This window comes from Scomber scombrus, chromosome 3 (genome assembly GCF_963691925.1).
Source record: "Scomber scombrus chromosome 3, fScoSco1.1, whole genome shotgun sequence".
NCBI lineage: Eukaryota > Metazoa > Chordata > Actinopteri > Scombriformes > Scombridae > Scomber > Scomber scombrus.
Genome location: NC_084972.1, coordinates 28,743,343 through 28,767,439, shown reverse-complemented (window position 1 = coordinate 28,767,439; position 24,097 = coordinate 28,743,343). Strand labels below are relative to the sequence as shown.

The following is a 24,097-nucleotide window of genomic DNA, read 5'->3' as shown; positions in this document are numbered from 1 at the left end:
GGCCTCTGCCTGCACTGACCAATCACAGCGCAGTGGGCGGGACTTCAGAGAACAGCGGGGACGGGAATTGGTTTATAAACTTGTCAATCACACAGCGAGTTAAACTGGTCAGCGGGAAATAGCTTAAAATAAAAGCAATAAAAAAAATAAAAGTTGTGTTGTGTTTTTCTTTCAGGAACAAATAAAGAAATATAGAAAGTAATGACATAAATATAAAACTATATATGTATATATTACCATTGCATTTATTCTGTTTCAAACATATGTTAAACATACAAAACACAATCAAAAAAGAGAAAAAAACAAGCAAGTAAGTCCCTCCAAAAAAAACAGAGGTATATACATGTATACACAATTACGTAAGTAAATTATGTTTTAAAAAAAACTAACACAAAATAATATACCCAGTAGATTAAATTACTAAAAAAGAGAAATAAAATGAATATAGATATGAGAAAACTAATGATGGTGGACAATTTGCCCAAACTATACTATAGAATAATTTATTGAAAAATGCTCCGTGTGGCTCATTTTCAGGAAGTCCATGACACTCTGGATTTGGTCTCCCATCGCGTACATTGAAAGCACATTTGAAGAGGATCTTTTAATAGTAAGTATGAACAAGAAGAACAATTACAGCGAAGAAAAACCTCTTTCAGTGTTCATATGCTGCTAAACTGTTGTGTTTTTAATATGTTTGATTAGCTAATTGTGTGTCTGAAATATTTGTTTGGTCTTTATTTTAGAAACGTTAATTGTTTTAATGCACTGACAGGAGCTGGTGAGAAACAATATCTTATTCTATTTTGTGTATGCAAATGCTCAGGGAAATCTTGAATCTGCTCTGTAATGCAAAAATCTGAGATGTTCTGTTTGAACTTGTGCACCTGGACCTTGTGCACCTTTTACCAGTGAAAAGGGAGATTATTCTCACAACATTACTATTTAATTTTGACACCCATCACTTACAATGAAAGCCAATTTGAAGGAGATCTTTTAACAGTCAGTATGAACAAGAATAATGATTAAAGTGAGGAAAACCCCTTTTGGTATTCATGTATTGAAAAACTGTGAATCAGTCCTTTAATGTACAAATCTGAGATGTTCTGATTGAAGTTGTGCACTTTTTTACAGTGGGAACGGAGATTATTCTCATTCAGATTCAGACAACTTTATTTATCCCACATGGGCCATTCATCTGCAGCGTTCCCACATACATAGACCAACAATCAATCCAACAATTAACAATTAATAGTAAGAAAACGTTAAGAGACATATGGACAATCAATGAAAGAATCTGATAGATAAAATATCATAAATACATTTCAATAAATAGATCCTCTAAAAAAAAAAAAAAAAAAAATAGATTCATCTAAAATAAGTGGGGTCTGTGTTTAAGAGCTTAATAGCAGAGTGAATAAAAGACTTTGCACTTTTGCGTTTCCATTTTTTTGAAAAATATTAAAACTTTTTCTCAGAAACTATTATTTAAACTTTTTATGCTCATTGACTTTTATTTCGAAGTATTGTGTCAGTTAACTTATTCCGGGCGGCAGGGGTTATTTTTTTGTCCTAGGATGGTGAAGTCAGGCCCCGCCCTACTCTGTCTCTGATTGGCTTACTCTGACATTCTTTACCCGAACTCTAACCAATTGCGCTCCTCATTCTAAACCCAACCGACAAAGACAACCAATCAGACGCAGAGTAGGGAGGGGTCGTAACTTCACCGTCCTAGGTAAACATACTTGGCCGGGCAGCGGCAGCAGTAAGTCAGTCGGCTCCTGTACTATCTGAATTACTGCTAACAGCCGTAGTCGTCGTCGGAGTACTTGTATGTTGCCGTTGTGCCCGTTGTGTGTAACTTCTTTTTTTGGGCCGTTGACGGGGGGAAGCTCGTTGCTAAGGTGTTGTCGTTGCCGGGGTGATGGAACTGGACAAAATGGACGAGAACGACTGGAAGTATCACGGAGAGGGAAACAAGAGCCTGGTGGTGTCACACGTACAGGTGAGTCAGCGAGGCTAACACGGAGCTAGTAAAAGCTGGAGGAGTTTAAAAAAAATCAAAGACCCCCCCCCCCCTCCTTTAAACCACTCTTTACACTTTTATAACATTTAACACACTTTAGGCAGTAGAAACTTTGTAGTAAATATCTTTATAAATGTGTGTTTTTGTTTTAAAAAAGTGGCTTAGCTTTAGCCGGTGTTATGTCGAATTCTGTTCCCCTCTTAAAAAATGTCCCCCTCTTGTTAAAAATCATGTTTCTCATAGCAACACATCGTTCGGAGTTAGGTTATGTGTTATGGTTAAATTTGGGTTGGGTGGAGGTAAATTTAAGATGGGATTAAGCAGCTTAGAAGATGATTTGTTAGGGGTTTTTGGAGAAGAGGGGAACATAATTGAGGGGGGACAGATTTCGACGTAACACCGGCTTGTTGGCCAATGGCTAACTTAAGAGTTCAGATTTTTAACATGTGAATAAAAGATAGATACACATGATCGATAAAGCTTAGGACACCACTAATGATTAGGAAAGGATATATATATGCATGTCCAGTGAGGGTCAAGGGGATGTTGAGGCTTTAAAAAAATGCAGCAACTCCTAAAAGGCGTCTAACTGGGAGCTAATTTAGCCCTCAAGGAGGTAATTTGTCTTGGACCACAGTGTATAGTCACTACAATCACATTAAACTTACATATGACATAAGTGACATACAGGAACATTGACAGTCTACACAATACTATGGTTTCTGGATTTTCAATCAGATATTGCACTAAACCTAATAAGAAATATTGCACATAGATTAAAGTGACTTAGTGTCTTGGGCTAAAAGTGCCAGGTGCAGCTGCATATATACAAAAATACATAATAAGCACAGAAAAACAAAACATACACAACAACACAAAATCATAAAAAGTGCTTCAAAGTGTAGCATATTGCACTGAATGATATTACACAAGATCATGTGACATAAGGCATAAGTAAGGAACAGAGTAAAAACAGTAAAATGTATGACTTGTGCTGGAACCGATTTATACAAGAATAAAAAAAGAAAAAAAGTTGAGACTAACTGTGCACAAGGTAGCTCACCCTTAAGAACCAGTAGCTTGAGTAAGAGAAAAAGTACAATAATACGATAAACCACAGGGCAGGGACCAAGTTTTTAAAAAGGATAAAGTGCAAGAGTTCCAATTTAACATATAGATAATTCAATTAAGATTTAAATTTGGCAGGTTGTTTATTAAGAAGAGCAATTGATGTTGGAAGGAAGGAGAACCTGTAACGGAAGTCAACCAGCGTTAGGAACACTTTTCTCGGCTGCTGCTGCCTCACTGCATTGGCCCTGTTGCAATTCCCCCCAGGGTTCCCACGGTCATTAAATTCCTGGAAAAAATGTCCAGTCCTGGAAATGGTTTGGAATTAGGTTAATGTTTTGGAAAAGCTTTGAATTAGGGATGACCTGCTCTTATATCAAAGATAACAGATATAAGGCAGGCTCCAGAATATGGGAAATTACATCTACTCTAAATGTTCTGGGGGAGGATACTTTGTTAAACTACTTAAATTCAAAGTCATGGAAATTGGGTAAAATATTATGGAATAGTTATGGAAAAGTTATGAAAATTCATTGGTAAAAATGTGTGGGAACCCTGCCCCTAGTCCAACCACACCAGTTTGGTGCGGTCAGACCTGTTCTGATAGACGCTGGGAAAGGGTGGTGTGTTCACTGACAGACCCACTCAGTGTGTGTGTGACAGACTGTGTGTCATTCACGGGAGTGGTCTGATCATGTTGTTGTTATTGAGCAATGTGTGAAATGTTAAGAGGGCATTACATCACAGTAGTAGTGCTTTCTGGGGATATTTTCATGGTTTCCAGCGTTATAAATACATTTTTTAGGGCTGGGTTGCTGTTGTTCCCCTTTTTGCAGCATGTGCTTGATTATTATAATCTAATTTAAAAAAAATCAGAACCCTTTACAGTGTTTCCTATGTATTAATTTACCAATTTTCACCATTGCAATAGATAAACATTAAGTCTGTTAAGTCTTACTGTTATCTAAAACTAAAGTGTAGTTCAGATGCTTCATAGTATATAGCGATTAAAACGTTTTTAACACTAGAGCATCAACTTTAAACATAACTTGGAACCAAACAGTATCAAATGTTAGACAAAAAACTAGAATAACTACCCAAAGCACCACTGTTGTATTAAAATTACAAGAAATGTAGCTCAAAGTACTTCACTAATGTAAAAATATAAGATACAAAGTAAGTCCCACTTGATACTATAAATAAAACGCAACACAGAGAATGTGTACTTCAGTGGTGGTAATTTGAGACGTAATCAGTAAAAACTCAAAGTATTTCCTCCTCTTGTACACAAACTATAAATCTGTGTTTTGGTTTCTGAAGCCGTAAGCAAACAGACACTTCCTTTTCCCAACAGACACAAACTCACCACCTGTCTCGATTAACCGAAATAAGTCTCTTTCCAGGGTTTCCCCCCTGTGGTTATTTTTGAGATAATAGGTAGTAAAGGGTGGAGAACGTGTGGTGGACACAGTTTGTACACTTAAATGGGAAAAAGTCAAAAGTGTTCATAGGGATGTAAATTAGATTCCAAAACAGAAAAAAAGATGAAAAATAAAGGTTGAGACGGGTGGTGTGTTTAAGGTGTCTCTATTCTTAGTCTGTTGCTTCAATGTACTTTGTGTCAAACCATTCACCGGTGTCTTTAGTCACCTTTATGTTGTTTTTATTAACACTGATGGACATTAATTGAATGTTTTAGACACAGGTGCTGATGTGATACCTGAGATTCAGTCCTGATAGCAGAACTGTACTCCTTTTGATACCTTCCCTTTTTTTGTTATCACAAAAAAGAAGTGTATCACATGTTGTCTAAACTAAGGCTGCAACTAACTATTATTTTCATTATTATATTATTTTCTTTATTTGACCATTTGTTTTATCCGTAAAACATAAGATCACCTTTGAAAAATGTCGACGTCGTAGCAGCTCTACTCCAAACAGAACAATTTAAATGTGATTTGTGTGCAGACAGACATTTAGGGCGAGGCGATACGGATTAAATCTCCTGTCTGGAAAATCAATTGTGAAAATGTTCATGACTAAAATAACTTGGCAGGATTGTTTGTTTTTGGATAATCCGGTAAATTAAATACCTGACGTGTCAAAGTGCTTTTTCACATGAATGATAATGACACTGGCAAGCGTTCAACAAGTTTGGTTTCAATAACTCAACCAAGTTTGATTTATGAGCTTTTATGTCAAATCGAACTTAAATACAAAGGTTTTAAAATGTATAATTTCAAAATGGTGTGAAATATTAAAATTCAGTAAAACTACTGTTACCCGGCTCGGTCCAGATGTGCTAAATGCGATGTTGATTGTTCAAAATTGGTAGGAGTAGCAGCGCAAAAAAATTGAGTTAAGATGGTGGAAGCTCTCCTTAGTGTAAAAGGGCCTGGACGCTCTGAATCCAGGAAAACTACAGTTTGTTAGTGAGACTTACCTTTCAAAAGGTACAGGCCAAAATCGTAACGTATAGTAATACCTACTACTATTACTACTACCACTACTATTTCTACTACTATAACTACTTTAACTACTGCTTTAACTACTAATATAACTGCTATAACTACTAATATAACTGCTGTAACTACTACTACTATAACTACTTTAACTCCTGCTATAACTACTGCTTTAACTACTATTTGTACTACTATAACTACTTTAACTATTTTAAATACTGTAACTACTACTAATAATATGATAACAGTAATATCAACAATCCTAACAGACACAGTTGGGTTCCAGCAGTTTTACTGCTCGGACTGATAATAATCAAGTACAACTGAACTGTGGTTATGTGAACCTGCACAGATGTTTATCTAAAACATGTAAGTGTCTTTGTTTCGCTCCATCATTCATCTCTCTTTGAGACGTTTCTAAACTCTGTCACACGCCCTTCTTACATAATCTCACCTGAGGGGGAGAAACTGAACTGTGGAGACAACGAGCTAGTAAATATTTGTACGTTAACGTCATCGTTATTGTTTACGTCCACATCAGCAACCTGGTTATTTGGTGGAATTTATGCAGTAATCTGGTTTCTAATGATTATTTTTTTATTCATTTATTGATGAATTACTTGATGATATGTAAGAAAATGGTAAAAAAAAAAAAAGTCAATCACTGTTTCCCAAAACCTAAAAGTGATATCTTAAAATATTTTAATACATTTAATTTTAATTTTGTATTACATTTGAGAGGCTTGAATCAGAGTATCTTGTAACTTTTAATGCATATTGTTTGCTGTTACTTATCTTTAATGTTACCACACTGCTTTGTGTTGTTTTTATTGTTAATATAAGTCTCGTAGATATAGTTTTATTTTATCTTTTAAAGGTCGCCATTTTATGTAGACGAGGGAAATTAAATTAACTGAAACTAAGAGCATCTGTCTCAACAGTAAATCATCTGTTGAGTGTTTGATGGTTATTTATTTGACCCAAACCTCCACCACTGCTGCTCGCTCTCTCTCCCTCTCTCTCTCTCTCTTTTCTTTGGAGGGGGGTGTTGAGAGATATATTGGTGAGGACCTGTGGCACGGACGGATGTGAGCATTGTTTATTGTTGTTGGTGGTTTGTGGCAGAGATGCTGCTCATCCTCATCTGACTCTGACTCACTTTAATTTGCTTGTTGCAGCCAAACCCAACCCTAAAACAAACAGCTTCTACACTGAAATAATCCGACCACGGTTCAGATTAAGAGATGAATCTGATTACTGATGTGTTGCATGTAAATATTTCACAGTAACCAGTTTTTTAAAACACGTGATGTAGTTCACTGAGTCCTCTGAGCAGTCCAGTTTGTTGTGGGTTTGCAGTCTGAACACATTCATAGATAAAAATCTCCGGACGTCGGTCATGTCAGCGTCTTTTCTGCTTTATAGATTTTCTGTAACTAAATAAATGCTGACAGAAGACGTCTTTATTGTGTTTTTATTGTTTTTGAGACAGTCTCCGTCACAATGCTTCTTCTTCTTAATTAGTCTTTATAACAAACTTTTGAACCAATCAAATTTGACCCCGAACAGTTTGTGAGGGTTAAGTAGATAAAATGTATTACTTCTCACAGATATAAGTCACAACGTGCTTTACATAAGCAAGAGAAAACCATAAAAAGGTGATGAAACGTGCAGTATTAGCATTTATAGCCTCCTACAGTTTTACAGGGTGGATTTTCTGCTCCTGCTGCACTGCGACGGGAAAACTGAATCACTTTAAACCCACATCAGGACTCTGTCCTGTAGATGTTCATGAATTCACTCTGTGGCATTAAATTTTCTGCAGGTCTGAGATCCTCACTGAGCTTTTTCTTCTCTTCTTTTCTTTCCTGCAGCTTTCCAGAGTTTTACGTCTGCTCAAGTATCCGGCAGAGGACTCAGAAAACCCACCACAGGTAAATATGAGTCTTTGTTTTTTTATTTTATACATTTTATTGATCACCCTTTTCCCCAGTGACACTTTTAATTAGTTTTATCGACCGCTCTCATTGCTCGAATCTTGTAGATTTTTATTGATTACCTGTTTGCACTGTGCTCAATCTTAATCCTAATCTTAATTGTTTTATGATTTTCTTGTTTTCTTTTCTTTTTTGCAATTTATAACCTGCTAGTTTTAATTTGCTGGTCGAAATGAAGCACTTTGGATGTGAGTTCAAGTACTCCATAAATAAAGATTATTATTAATATTATGTCTGGCAGGTCAGTTTGAGCTTGTTTTTAACAGTGTAGAATAAATAATATTTTATGTTGTTGCTGACTGTACTAACTAAACTTCAACAACATACAAACTTCTAGTTTTCACTTCCAAACTATTTTCATAGTCCAGCTTTCTGCGGCTCCGTATTCATCTTTTTTCTCTCCTTGCATTCTGTACAAAGCTGAATTACTGGAGGTCACGCTGTCTGTCTTTTCTTTTCTTTGTCAATGTTTTGGGGTCTGACCAAAGCGTTATTGGACTTGTCAGTGGACAGAATCAGCCAGGGAGCCGCCATGTCACGATAAAGTCAATCTAGCCGTGTGTTTTTGTTTCAGCCGTGCAGCTTTAGATTAAAAAACGTGTTGGTGTGAGTTAACATAATGTACAAGAATGAAATCATGAAGTATCTGCCTGTTGGACCAGAAGGGCAACGTCACAGCAGAGTAAACACTAGATTTATAAACACTTCTAATAATAACACAAACAAGATGAACAGCCTATTAAAAGATAACACCTGTGATTTTTAATATTTGTCATGTGCAGCCAAACCAACAATGAACTAATCAGATTTACAAGTATTGGGTGTGCCTTAATCCTCCTTTTTGTTGACCAAAAACTAAAAAAAAAAACACAAACAAGCCGTGATTGAGCCTCAGAGCCGCGCTGTGTCACACACTCATTCATCAGGAAGAGTTTGTTCATGGTCGTTTGTTTAGAAGCATCTGCGAACACGCTTCACGTTTTCAGTCTCCAGAGAGTTCAGATGCTACCGGAGACTCACTGGAGCGTGAATCCGTTTCCAGTTTTTACCAGCAAAAACAACATGTGTTTACTATTTATATTGATAAGCTGTATTTTAGGGCTGGGCAATATATCAGTATTATATAGATAATGTGATATGAGACCGGATATCGTCTTACATTTTTGATATAAACCAGACTGTTCTAGCTGCTCTATGATTTATCTTTTACCCACTTTGCCATTACATCCGCATTACTGATGATTATTAATCAAAAATGTAATTGTAAGTATTTCGTGAAAAAGCACCAACAGTCAAACCTACATTATTGTTGCAATATTGATAAAGAGGTATTTGGTGATACTTGATTTTGTCCATATCGCCCAGCCCTACTGTATTTACTACACTGTAAATAAATTAAAATACATTTTAAGGCTGGGTGATATGGGCAGAATCAAATATCACAATATATTTGACCAAATATCTCTATCAATAGGTATTTGCACAACAAACGCTGCTCATCTGTGCGCTTTTACTCATTGCGCTTCAACGTCAGCTGCTTTCTGTACTGCATACAGCAGTAACAGGTCTATTTTCATTAGCTGCTGAAACAGCTGGAGCGTGGCTTTACACCGCTGTTTATAGGACGTTATAGTTCATAAGTGTGTCACGTCGTTATCTTTACAGTTCTAGTTATCATTCTGAGTATGGATGGCCTTTTACACACCTATGATCATATCCAGATCCAACCTCTCTCTGTATTTTACTGTTATATAGGACACACTGGTGTATAAGACGCACCACACTTTTCAATGAAAAAAGTAACGTTAAAGTTGCGTCGGTACGATAATATCGATTTATTGCCCAGCCGTAGTCAAGAGGTTGATATATGTAACACAACAAGCCACATGTGAAGTTTTTTGCATGCTCAGTGTCGTCGGTGCATGAACGACTCTCCAGAAACTGAAAACTATTATCATCTCTGTATCCTTTAAGCCGACTGACCACTGACTAGTGCTGGGTATCGGTAATCGAAATTAATTAGTAAAAGTAATTTTTTTAAACGATACCCAGACTTACACTGACTGTCATACATACACTTATAAGAAATCGTGGCTTAAGCCTGAAAAGCGACCCGTAGGTCTGTTAACACGACCTAACAGAGGAAGTTAAATACCTTCAGGTTGCAGATGGACATAAACTAAATAATTCAACGTTTGTTTAATCATCAAAGTTAACAACATGTTTATTTTAAGTCTCCTTGGCTTAATTTAACTAAACAATCTTTACAAAACCAAATAAAAAGTAAATAGCCCTAAAACCAAAAGACTGTGACTGAACACACACTGAGTCTGGTGAAACTGGTTTTATAGTCCGTCAGCAGGTCGATGTGATGTGTTTGATGTTTGAGTGGAGAGGAGGAGAAGTGTCCATCATCCCGACATGATGTCTGTCAGGCCTGCTGATGCCTGACCGAGAGCTGACAGACGCCAAATAAACTGCGGAAGAAGTTTAAGTCGTGTTTCAAAATATCTGCAGAGTAGACTTTTATTCAACGGCTCAGCAGCAGCAGCAGGATTAATTTAATTAAAAGCTCGTTATATTACACACCTGACGACACAATCCTGATCAACATGTTGAGTCAGTTTTACTCAGAGCTGCTCATCAGCTGATATCAGTCAGTAAATGAATTGATTTTTTAATACTGTGACAGACAGCTGCTGAATTATGTTTTCAAAGCTGATTATAAGGTGTTTTTTTTTAACGTATTAATTAATAAGAAATATTGTTGACAAAGCAGGAAAACAGGCCAGTGTCTCTAAAACATTTATAACACAAACTCTTCTCGAGTTCATCGTTAAAAACATCGTCTCGTTCATGTTGGAGGCTGATTAGAAACCTCAAGTTTATTTTATTTTAATTTTGTGCAAGTTTATTTCATTACATGTTGTTTTATTTTGTTTTATTAATGTCAGCAAGACAGGGAGACTTAACAACAACCCTAACCTCTGTGTCCACCTCAGAGTCGTTTCTATTGTTGTTTCCTCGAACAGGATGTGGCCTGTTTAACCTGTTTGTGTTTGTATTGTTTGTATTAACTCTCTCCCTCTGTGCGTGTTTGTGTCCGTGTGTGTTTGTGTATTTGTGTGCGTGTCCGTGTGTGTGTCCTTCCTCCAGACCGCCGAACAGGCCTTTAGGCAGATCCAGAACATTGTCGACTTCAGCTCCAACGTGATGAGCAGCCTGCTGGGAGAGAAGTTCATCCACAGCGGGGTACGACACCGTTTACCGTCATCCAACATGAGATTCATTTTAACATCTTTAAACTTCATCATTTATATTTATTATAAACTTTATCATCTGCATTGAATATTCTTTATTCTTAGTTTTATCTTAGAAAACATTAAGATGAAACTAATAAGACAAATAACAAACACCAGAGACTAATTACACTTTAATTAATGACAAACTCAAGTCAAGTCTGGTGTAACGGACATTATTCAGTAATATTAGAGCTGAACAATTAATCAACATTTTATTGAAATCGCTATTAAGGCAAAAAAATATCTCAAAATACCAATTTTATCGAAAAATTCTCGTCCTGGTCTATTCATCATATTCTTCAGACCAGAGAAAACATATTAAATTGTTAGAGATCCTCACAGAAATCAAACCATAATAGTTTTTTTCTATAGTTTTTCAATTAAAATGAGAATTATGACTTTGAATGATCATTCCCTCTAATCTAATATCACAAATCATATTGCAATATCAGTCAAAACAATCGCAATTAGATGTTTTTTCAGAATATTTCAGCCCTATATTAATATAAAAAAGGCCTATATATTTAAAAAACAACCCTTTTCATAAATCATATCAAGGCAAATTTATTTGTAGAGCACATTTCAACAACGAGGCAACCAAAGGTTTACACAAAACATAAAATGCATCAAGACAGAATATAAAAGCAGCACATGGAAAAATAAAAAAAGACATTTAAACACGATCAAAAGTGTTGAAATTGGAAATAAAATTAAGCTAAAATAGAGCTCTTCTTTTACCCGCTCTTCATGTTTATAAGCTGGGTTATGAGGGTCGGTGGATTTAAGCTTCATTCGCTCTTCTTACTTTCTGTAATCTGAGTTTTTTTTTAAATTCCAGCTGATTTCACGTGGCAAAATAAAAACATATATAAAGTTTAATTGGAAATAAAATTATACTAAAATAGAGTAAGACAGATGAAACAGGAGTACAAAAAGCCCTAATTAATACTGCCAAAGAAATCAGGAAAAAGGCCAATATTTCAAATAAATAAGCAAAAAATGCAACACATTAACTCTTCTGATCGGCTTCTGCTCCTCAATTTCTTCTGTCTGAACGACTCATTCAGTGTTTTCCAGGCGGAGTTTTTTTATTCCAGAAACATCCTGGAAATGTTTTCCACTATAACTGTAGAAACTATTTCAGATAACCAAAAAAGAGAAGAAGGAAAAGAAGGAGAAGATGACTTGTTCATGAGTGTATTACTGTGTTTACTTCCACCAGCTGCGTTCAGTCTCAGATAAAAACAATGGATCAGGACTCTGAGTTTAAAGATTTTTGGAGCATCAGTCAAAGATTAATCAGTATCAGTATGAAGTAAAACTGGTGTGAGAGTAATTTTACCTCCACTGTCTAAAAAAATGTAGATGCACTTTTCTAAAATGGCTATAATTAGTTAGATGTGCCTCTTTTTATTTGAATATTTGAAAAACTGGACACAAAAAAGTTGAACAAACACAGTGAACAAAGTGTTGGAGTCAGGAGGTTTTTTTAAGCACATGAACAACATGCTGAAGGTCAGATGGTGTCTAATTTTAGATTTTTATTTTCTATTTTTTTTTAAGCTGGAGGCTCATTTTAACAATGAATTCATCTGTCCCACTAACATTTAGAGCACAGTCAGAAAGTCACAGCTCGCTCCTTTCATGTCATCTGAGGTATAAAAACTAAAGTAGACCAAAAAGACTCAATTATTGTAGTTTTATATTTGGTTTTAAATGATGATTATGATTAAATTATGATCATTATTAACAATATACAGCAGAGAAATGTTAAGTTATTGAAGCTGATGGTTAATTCTGCTCAGTATAACTCACATAATGAATGAATGAATGAATGAGCACAGCAGCAGTCTCATACTAAACTAAGAGCCTGAAATAGGAACGTCTTCTGCTCATAAACTGGACTAAAACCACCAACTTCATTTTTTTCTCTACAGGAAGTGGTCAAACTGCCGCTGGAGTTCGTGCGACAGCTGTCAATCAAAGTTCAACATCAAAGACCCGGTAAGACGGAAACGTTAATCATTAATGTGGGAAGTGTCTGTTAAAGGAGTAGTTAGACATTTTTAAGGGAAATCTGCTTTTATTTGCGTTAGAAGATTGACAAAATCACAATACTATTGACCAAATACCTCGATATCGATATTTTGACAATATTGTAGAGATGACTATCTATGCTTTCACAAAATATTGACGCATTGAGATTTTTGATAAATAATCATCAGTAATGTGGATATAATGACTAAGTGGATAAAGGCAGATAATAGAACAGTCTGTTAAGCTCAGAAAATTACATTTTTACTGTAATGCAGCCTTTAAAAGCGGGGAAAGACACTTATTTAACATCATGATATTAAGATATTCAAAATCTAAGACGATATCTATAAAATATCACAATATCTATATAATATCAATTTATTGCCCAGCCCTAGTTTGAATGCTTTTTGTTTTATAGATAATCAAACATTTATTATCACACCTATGTTACATAGAACAGGGGAAGAATGTGAAGAATGCCAACAGTAATTTATGGATGTTTTAATTAAATATGGTTGAAAACACTCAACCAAAATGTGAATCAGCTGCATACAAATCTTCATAAGAAGTTGAAATATTTCCATTTTTTTGTATATTCTGGGTCACAATAGGAGAAGTCGTCAAATAAATTTAAGTCTAAAAGAAAACGGTATTTAAGGTGTTGTTACTGCTCTCAAATGTCAAAATGGGTCCAATTTGACTGAACAGTTTGTGAGGGTTAAGACTGAAAAAGGAAAATAGGAAGCTGACACCAGCAGCTGCTTATCTTAGTATTTAAGGATTAAAAGCAGAAGAAACCGATCTGTCTGAAAGTGTGAAAATAGCCCTGTTAGCACCTCTGAAGCTCACTACTTAACATGTTATATCTCACATAATGTACGACATATTTTACTTTATTTTGAGGAAGTTTGTATTTCCAAGAATAAAGATGAATATTTATAACACAGTTACGTCTTGGTCTACAAATCATATCCTTCAGACTTCTTTTAAGCCTTATTCTCTCTTCTGACTTTCTGTAATCGGAGTTAATTTTTTATTCCGGCTGATTTTTTTTTTTTGTTAAATATTTTGTTAGCATAGACGCCGTTATTAAGCAGTAGACCAACAGGAAACATGAGAGAGAGAGGGGGGTGTGACATGCAGCAAAGGACCTCCGATCGGGATTTGAACCGGGGTCGGCTGCGTATATGGCATTCGCTTTAACCACACTATTACATCTTAATGTAATTAAAAAATATAACATTTTGAATCGAAACGCGACAGTCCAGGATAGCAGGAAGCCGTCATGTGACTCCAGCAACACTGACGCCATTAAAATAATAATTTAACTTTAATAAAAAAGACACTTTTAAACTTTTTCTCCTGCAAACCCGAGAACACGTGATCAGGGAGTCTCAACAAAAAAAGTCGTGAGGCATCTTTGCGTTGGTGAATCAGCCGCTTACCAAAAAGAAGAAGGAGGAGAGACGCTTACTCAATAAAGATCTTTATTGAGTAAGTGAGGACAGCGTGCGGGCAGCGTTTCTTCTTCTTCTTTTTTTTTTTTGTACGTTGCAGAATTCAGGAAACATGAGCAGCATATGAAGTGTGAACTTCACACTTCATATGCTGCTCATGTTTCCTGAATTACTTTTTGTATACTTTCATAAGCAAGTTTACAAACACACAAACAGATACACACAAAAAATACCAAAAATACCAAAAATGACCAAATATGTCGTTGTAAGAAAATAGAAAAAAAGAAATATATTTAATCATTCTTCAATCTGACCGGCAATAAAACCTCATGAAGGCTCAGTCTGTCAAAAAGAGGTGGAGATTATTACCAATAATCAATATATATACAGACGGAAACCTGACCATCTTTAAAAAAAAAAAAATATTAAAGTGTTTAATTTAATTTTACCCACTGAAAATGTTTCTTTTTTTGTGTGTTTCAGTGTGGCGCTGCGATAAAGTGATGGACATCTACAGCGGCTGTGCTCTCTGTCTGCCCAACCTGACATCTCCAGCCCTCCATCAGCCTACACACACTCCTCCGCTCTGCATCGAGATCAAGGTACACACACACACACACACACACACACACACACACACACACACACACACCTACACACACCTACAGATTAACATTACAGATCAGAAATCTATATTACCAAATCAGTACAGAAGATTACTGAGATTAACAGATGATTGCAAATAAATAAACATTATGCAAATATCAATAAACATTCAAAATACTTATGCTCCAGTAGAAGTGTGCGGTAGTGTTTTCATCAACCCTCCGTCTGTATTCTCTTATTATTTAGTTGTTTCTGGGTGTCGACCTGTGAGGGTAGTGAGGGTATTTTTAGCCCCCCAGTTAAACAGCGTGCAGGTGTGCGGATGTGTGAGTGTGTTTATTTGGGCTTTAGAAAGTTTAACCACCACAAAAAAACCAATCAGAAAATAATGAAAGATAATGAATGATACTATAGTAAAAAAAAAACTTAATGATATAAAACATCTTTAATAAGAGACGTTTTATTAATATTTATAATTAATAAACTGTTAAATTGTGCTTATCTCTCCTTACAACTACATTATAGTGTGTAAAATACTAAATAAATGCTAAAAAGACACTGAAAGTGTTGCCGGTTGATTTAATTTGAGTCAGTCTGTTTTTAGTTTAATCTCCGTAATTAAACTTTATATCTTTTACTTGTTTTAAAATTAAATTTCTCCCTCGTGAGAAGCGACGAGTTTTACGAATGACGGCACATGAATCACATCAGTGTCGCCCAAGAAAAATGAACTGAAGGATGAATCGTATGGGTGTGACTGTAAGTGTGTATCTGTGTAAGTTTGTGTGTATCTGTGTGTGTGTTACTCAGCTGCTGTTTTTTTGTGTGTGTTGTTTTTCAGCCGAAATGTGGCTTCCTGCCGTCCTCAAAACACGTCAGCAAAGACATCAAAACCAAAATGTGCCGCTTCTGCATGCACCAACACTACAAGGTAACGCCAACCACTGAACACACACATTTACAGTGCAGCTACAGTACGAATCACCTTCCTTATTACACTTATAACACCTCAGTTTATCCATATTTCTTTACTGTTTAGTTTTTATATTGTATGTCTCACATTAGGAGAGCAACCCGACAAGCCTTTATGGTTTTATTGGCACATTTCCCTTCTCCTAATTTTAATATTCTTCATGTTTTATGTATATTTCCTGTATTATGTATTTGTCTTTTTCTTTTATGTGCATTCAATTAAAATAAACTACAGTATTAAACAGTATTTGTCTCCTCCTCTCTTTCTGTAGGTGGCCAACGGGAAGTGGAAGAGACGCAGTCTGTACTGTCCTCTCGATCTGTTCTCAGGGTGAGATTACTGCAGATAATACGGTTACCATCCGTTATAAAGACGGACATAAACTTCCCCACCGTGGGACTGATAAAGGAATATCTTATAAACTTTATGTTAAAATAAAATGGTAAAAATGATCCTTTTAAATGTGAAAACTGCAACCAACTCATGACAATAACACACATTAATAATAATTAATTGGTAACTATTATAGTAATTCAATCAATCAGTCTGAATTTATTTACCTTTCACCTTTCATACAGGTTAATGTAGTTCAAAGTGCTTTATAGTTAGTTGGTTGACAAGCTGATAATGAGACAGGACAAGTGAAAACATAAAGAAAAGGAATAAAAAAACAAATTAAAAGACAAAAATTGGGTTAGGGTTAGGGGTTAAAATGCACAAATACACGCGAGAATTAAAATAAGTAAAATGTAATTAAATAAAATAATTGAATAAATAAGTAAAATAAGACAATGGTTTATTAAAAGAGTAAAAACGGTTAAAATAGATAAAAACAACATAAAACATCAAATTTCCAAAACGTTGGACTGAAAGATAAAAAGACAGAAGAATTGGTTAATTTTTAAAAGTCGTTTTTCAATTAAAAAAGCCAAACGTGATGGTTCAAGCTTCTCCGATATGATAAAGCGCTGCTATTCTTCATCTTCAAAGCCATCTTGACTGTAAGTGAGACATTTCTGACGGAGATTTGCACTTTTCTGTGTGAACTCTTCTAGTTTGTGAAAGATGATGAAACATTAGAAAACATCTTTCAGTGTAATTCAGTTTGTTCACGTTTTAGAGGCTGCAGTGTCGTTATAGTCAGAGGATTCACTGCAGGCTGTTTGTATAAAAACTGGAAACTCAAGTGTGTAAAAGTCCTGCAGCTTCCTCGTGAACACTGACAGGTATTCATCACACTCTGAGGAGGATTAAATCTTTATTTTACATATTTTATGACTGCAGCGTTTAGTAAAATGTGTTTCTGCTGTTTCATGACCTCTGGTTTCTCTCGTTGTTCAGGAACAGACAGAGAATGCACTTTGCCATCAGACACCTGATAGAAGAACCTCAGAACAACTTCAAAATCTTCAAGGTGAGACACAAACTCACATTTTCTTCTCCTGCAGCGTTTAATGTGTCATAACATCTGACTTCAGTACAGATGAAAAGTCTAAAGGCCTTGTCACACTGTGCCACTGTTTGAGCTGTTTAAGATGAAAGTAGAAAATCTTGAGAGAAATGTGGTGAAATATTTGTAAGTCAATCCAAAATGTCCCGGTTTGCACTGTGAGACTTGTCCACCGACTCCCATCTTCTTGGAGACGGAAGAGCCAAAATAATTCTGATGGTGCCAAAACTTTAAGACCAAATGTGATGCTCCTACGACTCACGTCTTCAATCTTCAAACCAGCCAATCAGTACACGACATAAAATGACACATATATGCACTTGACGTCATGCAGTTCTTTTTTTTTTGGTGAAGTTTAAGGAGAAAACACTTTCTTCTCCATGTCACACAAAAACTGAAACAATAGAAGTGAAAATAAAAATAAGTTGGTGTGACGAGCAGCGCAGATGGACGATGTGAGCCGATGACGTCTCTGCTTTCTTTTGTTTTTGTCCTATTTTCACTCAGTGCTGTGATTCGGCACATTCAGAGTTTAATCTGAGAACTTCAAATTCTTCCTTCAGGCGTCGAGCAGTCGGACATACACTTGTGACCAAGATTTTATTATAAGTGTCTCACAATGTGACAAACAGTAAAGTTACATGATCATTGTCTCAGTCTGAAAGCACCTTAACCTGGAGGTGTCTAAAGTTGTTGTTCTTTTTTATCTGGAGCCCAAACTGAATTTATCCTGATAAATTCACCTTCAAATCCATAAAAACATCCGAAATTCAACATTAGATTCTTGTAATTTGGGAATGATTTAATTTTTATCTCATTATGATGATGCTGACATGGAGCTGCCATATTAAAACCTGTGTGTGTGTGTGTGTCTCTCTCTCAGGGCGGTCAGTGTATATACAGCAGTAAGGAGGGCAGCGACGACTCGTTGGACCTGAACTCTCTGCTGCATCATCTCAGACCGTACTTCATGTACGGGAACAACCGAATCAACTGTCACATGACTAGCAAAGCCGTGCTGAACGACTTCATCCAGGTAAAACCACACTGACGCCACTCAGGTTTATAAATACACGTCTCTGTGAATGTGAGCAGAGTTAACAAACTTTTTTACATTAAGAGTCACCAGACGATCAGATTCTGCTCATATTGAAGTTAAGAGTAAAATCAGCTGAAATAAAAAAGCTGCTTAGAGAACAGAGTTTATTTTATGTTATGTTAAAATAACAAAAATATAAATATAAAAATATATGTAGTGAAAAATAACAAAGTAGAAATGACAGCAAACTGTAGACAAACAACAAAATAATAACCATTTATAACACATACTGTATCAAAGCTGCAGCCGTAGATTTTCATTTATAAACACATATATTTATACTCCAAAGCGTTTTCAGTTTACTTTTATTTGAAACACAATAAAAACATGATGTCAGAAATCATTGAGACCGTCCTCCTGCAGGTTTTGGTAAACGCTCTGCTGAGTGGCGGCGGTGGAGGAGGGGTGACGGACAGACGAGGAGAAGGGCGGAGCTTCTGTGAAGCGAGTCTGTTCAATAGGGAGAGGATTCGCCACGGTGAGAACGCACACCGGTTTTTATTTATGTCTGTCTAAGTGAAACAGGGATGGTCCAGATCAGGGTTTTAAGTTGATCGTTTTTTCCTTTAAGATTTTCTTTTTCTTTTTTCCTGTTTCCTTTTCTTTGTCGTCATCTTTATATATACACACACATACAAACACACAGAGACATACACAGACAGGCACACATACACACACAGACGGACACAGAGACAGACAGACACACAGTCACAGACATGCAGTCACACACACAGAGACACACTCATTCAAATAATTCAACATGTACAAACAAACAAAATCCTTTATTTTTTTTACCCAAAGCCCCCCACACATAACCTTAAAATGACTCCACAAATCAAACCTTCATGATGTGTTTCAGTTTTTTGATTAAAAACTGATAACTCCTCCGCAGCATTCAGAGCTGGTGTGTGTGTGTGTTTGTGTTACAGTTACAGTTACAGCAGGTCGATGATCACCGTGTAGTTTTCACGCTGTTGATTTATTTTGAAACTGAGACTAATCATTCGAGCAGATCTGCAGCTGCTGCCTCCTTCTGAAGTGTTTGTGGTTTGAAAGAAGCGTTTTTCTTTTCAGCGCAAACACGTCTCTCACAATGTCTGAATCTGGTTATGAAACTGATATTAACCTGACACACACACACACGTTGGTGCTTCTTTTAAATACTGAACGAGATGTTAAACATGATTCCTAATTTAAATATTTAAAGTAGAAGTTTTATTAAGCAGAACGATAACCTCACCTATCTGTGTGTGTGTCTGTGTGTGCTTTTGTGTGCGTGCCTCTGTGTGTATTTCTGTGTGTCTGTGTGTCTCTGTGTGTGTGTTTTTGTGTATTCGTGTATCTTTTTGTGTGTGTGTATCTTTGTATCTGTATATCTGTGTGTGTGTGTTTTTTTGTTTCTTTGTGTGTGTGTTTTCAGGCTCTCAGGGTTTACCCAGCGACAGCGTTCTGTTCAGGATCCTTCAGACTCAGATGTTGGACACTCTGGACATCGAAGGTCTTCATCCTCTGTACCGCCGAGTGGAGCAGCACCTGCAGGACTTCCCTAAAGAGAGGTAAGACTTCTGAATCTGTGTCTCTGTGTCCGTTAACCTCGTTCATCATCGACCGGCTCTGATGTCTCTCGCTGTCTTTTTTCAGAACTCGTCTGCAGATCGAGGGTCCGTACAACGAGGGCTTCCTGGAAAAGCTGCAGAAATGTCCGACGGAGGACGACGGCTCTGTGGAGTATGCTGTCAGCAAGGTGGGACTGGTTAAAGCTCTCCCAGTGATCCCAGTTACAGTCACACTAAGTCAGGCTCTTTGATAGTTCAGGTTTCTCCCTCAGTGTCTGTTTGAGCATTTTAACTCCAGTTAAAGGAGCCATATTCTGCCTTTTGTGATTTTCTCTTATTTATATTCTTTTACGATGTTGGATATTTATGTTAAATGTGGTTTAAGTTCCAAAAATTAGGTTAATAAATGTAAGATAAGATGAGATCAAAGTGGACAGTAAAAATAAAGAATAATAATAATAAAACCTAAAGACTAACTGCTGTGTGTTTTGACGTCAGGTCCATCAGTACCGCGCCGCCATGACAGCTAAGGACTGCTCCATCATGGTCGCCCTGGTGCCCAGCGGTGAGGAAGAGGAGGATGATGACGGGTAAGTTTGATACTGCAGTCTCAGTAACAGAACAAGAAGCCAAAAAAACTCGGTTTCATGTCAATTTTCAGTCTGAAGTTGAATGAATGAAGATGATGAGATTCCCTGAGCTGATTACAACTAACTAAACTGATGTTAACATTCAGTTTTTTATTACCAAAATGGATTTTGAACTTGTTGAATACATTTCATGTCAATATACTTGTAGGGTTGATTTTTGGAAGAATTCCTCACAAACATTGTTAACATCCACGTTTGCTTCGTAGTTATTCTCTCTGTTGATCAGCTGCGTGTCGTGTCACATGTTTGTTCCCTCATGTGATACTAACAAAATAAGATCCCAGTCTGAAAAACTCCACAGTCTTACAAGTGGTAAAAAAAAAGGTTACACAGAAAATGTAACTGTTAGTGTACACTGGTCCATGATGAGTCGAAGTTTCAGAGGTCCCCGATCACTGGGATTAACAGTTTGGTGAGAACAGTCTGTACTGGGTTTATTTTTAAGTGTGTAGTTCCTACTTAGTCCACTGGGTGGCGCCATACGTCAGCTCAACATGTTTAAACTGGGACGTCTGACTCCTTCTTGTTCACTAATCCTCTTCTTCTTGTGTCTCCAGTCAGAGGCGGTTCAGGGACTTCCTCTCCCCGAGACCTCCTGCGTTCTCCTGCTCCGTCTCCATCTTGGATCTGGACCCGAAGCCATTCGACAGCATCCCCCGTCAGCTGCGCCTGGACCAGAAGATCGTCTCCTGCTACCTGAGGACCGGCGGTGCCTTGCCAAATGGCTCTCTACCGCCGCTCCCAGGCAGAGAGGACTGCACGCTGCTCTTCCACCCTGTGTGAACGCCCAGTTAGAGCCGGGGCGATCCCGAATTCCTGGAGAAGAGCATTAACTGACGCCATGCTGATGCTACAAACGGAGAGGAGAGACGCTGCGTTGACGTCGGAGGTCTAGAATCATTTCAGAGATGTCAATCAGAGACGTCACTGCAGCACTTTTCTTCTCCGTCGGCTCTGGCTGCTGCTCGGCAAGAATAAAATCTCCAGGAAGTCCTCACTAAATCACCGTCGGGACGTTAACCCGGCTTCCAGATGTGTCTGTTACTGATTCTAGAGCTTTTGTGTCGTCAAGGCAACCCGACATCCCGCTCCAGTCAGGAGGTGAATCCCGTCGTTTACGCTCCGCTCCGTCATGACTCGTATTTATTAGACAAAAACTGGCAGTTAAAGCTTCACCAGGCGGCCAGAGTTTGGATTCACTTCCTGACAGGATCGCCGTGGTTGTCTTGGCAACGAACTCTCACCCATTCTCGTTCTCCGTGGCAACGCCTGCCGACAGCGAAGCGCCGATGAGGAAAAGAAATGAAAGAAAAAGACAGGAGAGCGGAGGTGTTGGCGAGTAAAGCAGGTTGTGTTTGTGGTTCCCTGAATGTAGATGGGGTGAGCCAGAATGTCCAGGTTGTGTCTGTGTCCTCTGAGGCGTCACCATGGTAACAGGAGCAGTGGTTACCATAGCTACAGCCGCAGAAGGAGGCTGATCTGATTGGTCTGCGTGAGTCTGGATGGAGGAGGCTGATTGATTTGATGTCCGGGTTTCCGAGCAGACGTTTTGAATCTGGAGCGAAGTTTCGGTTCTCTGCCGAAGACTCAGAAACGATACGCAGTGACGAGAACCAGACGGAGAACCGGAACCAGAATCACCAGGTCCGAAATGTCTGCGAGGAACATTTTACCTCCCTGCTTTTGTTTTTGTTTTCCTTTTCTTTATTTTTTTGGACCTCCCTCCTGTTTGTTCACGAGTCGACCGTTCCAAACGGCCTCGTCAGGCGTTTGTGTTCAGATGTCAAAGGTCAAACGTGTGTGTGACTTTATTTCTCATTCATCAGGGAGGAGTTTTAAGTGTCGTTAAGGGGTCAGTTCACCTAAATTAACTTAGTATTAATAATTAAAAAAAGAATACTCCGTGTTTTCAGAGGAAATGTTTTCATTAAAGTCTTTCTTTTCCTCACAAAAACTAAATTATATTATTATTTTGGGGCTCATTTCTCACAGATATAAAGATAAAGATATCTCCAAACCTTTCTGCCTGCACAGACATCACCTTATTAGGTACACTTTTACAATCTAATGCATCAGCTCTGTTATAAAACCTTTCACAAATCTCATAATTGAGAGGTTTTATATATATATTATAGTGAAGGATATTTAGAGACATTTAAATATAATATAATAATAAACCATTTAATTTAATACTGTGCTGACAGTGTCATTAAAAGCTCTTTAAATGTAACATTTATAGCAGAGCCGTTGCAAATATGCAGGTGTATCTAATACTGTGTGTATATATATGATATTTTGGTTGAACTGACCCTTTAAAGTTCAGCGTTTTGTGTCCAGCTGCTTTTTTTCTTTTTCTTTTCTGACATAAAATCAGATTTTTGTGTCGGAAGAAAGCGATAAAAGCATTATTTTAATTATTTTAACTCTCGTCGTTGTCGTCAGAACAGGGTTCAGCTCGTTCTGTTAGAGCGGTCGTCTCAAACCCTTCTCCTGGAGAGCTGCTGCCCCCCCCCCTGTATATTTTAGGAGCCTCCCCACTCTTAACACACCTGATTCAGTTATTAGCTCGTTATAAAGCCCGTTGAATCAGGTGTGTTAGAGTGGGGGGGTTTCTAAAATATGCAGGGGGGGCAGCAGCTCTCCTGGAGAAGGGTTGGAGACGACTGTGTTAGAGGTTGAAGAAGAAAAAGCTGCATTTCATTTCAGTAGTTATCTAACATTTCCCCCCCCTGTCGACTAACCTGGAGACACGTAGCTTCTGTAAAGGTACGGTTACGTTACGCTGCGGCTCGAGTGAGTGTTCGCTCCGGATGACGTTCATGATTAAAAGCCCGAAACTTGAAATTTAAGCAAGTTTGACGTCAGAATTCTATTTTGAGCGAAGACTTCAATTGAAAGACCGAATCGCCATATCTGGAAATGAAAGTTTATCAGTTTAATTTACAATCTGATCACTTTGATCAACAAGCTTTTATTTGTTACACGTGAACGTTGTCGGACTGAGTATAAAATAGGGCTGGGCAATAAATCGATATTATATAGATATCGGGATATTTTATACATATCGTAATATCGTGATATTGAATAAGTGTCTTTTCCTGCTTTTAAAGGCTGCATTACATTAAAAATGTAACTTTCTGAGCTTAACATTATCCGCCTTTATCCACTTAGTCATTATATCCACATTACTGATGATTATTTATCAAAAATCTCATTGCTTAACTATTTTGTGAAAGCACGATAGTCATCCCTACAATATTGTCAAAATATTGATATCGAGGTATTTGGTTAAAAGTATCGTGATATTTGATTCTTCTCATATCGCCCAGCCTTAGTGTGAAGCGACGTCATCGACCGGACGACTAACGCAGCCGTACGCTTACAGAGGATTTTTTTTGGGGGAGGGGGGGGTTT

At 37.3% G+C, this 24,097-nt stretch overlaps 1 protein-coding gene across 1 annotated transcript; it reads left to right on the top strand.

Moving 5' to 3' along the window:
* The first annotated feature begins 1,804 nt into the window (after positions 1-1,804).
* Positions 1,805-22,561, top strand: ippk (inositol 1,3,4,5,6-pentakisphosphate 2-kinase). Its single transcript, XM_062416021.1, has 14 exons — positions 1,805-2,005; positions 7,431-7,490; positions 10,710-10,805; positions 12,793-12,859; positions 14,833-14,951; positions 15,797-15,886; positions 16,200-16,258; positions 17,270-17,342; positions 18,262-18,414; positions 18,841-18,955; positions 19,898-20,033; positions 20,119-20,221; positions 20,532-20,623; positions 21,241-22,561. Exons 1-14 carry the CDS (start codon positions 1,925-1,927, stop codon positions 21,464-21,466), a joined length of 1,470 nt encoding a protein of 489 aa, XP_062272005.1. The 5' UTR covers positions 1,805-1,924; the 3' UTR covers positions 21,467-22,561.
* The last annotated feature ends 1,536 nt before the right edge of the window (positions 22,562-24,097 follow it).

What these genes read in the sequence shown, in the direction of transcription:
- ippk (XM_062416021.1), top strand. Translation starts at nt 1,925, where the DNA reads ATGGAACTGGACAAAATGGACGAGAACGACTGGAAGTATCACGGAGAG. An exon ending in CCTCTCGATCTGTTCTCAGG is followed by an intron (nt 16,259 to 17,269) that starts GTGAGATTACTG and finishes CTCGTTGTTCAG; the next exon opens with GAACAGACAGAGAATGCACT. An exon ending in CAGGACTTCCCTAAAGAGAG is followed by an intron (nt 20,034 to 20,118) that starts GTAAGACTTCTG and finishes GTCTTTTTTCAG; the next exon opens with AACTCGTCTGCAGATCGAGG.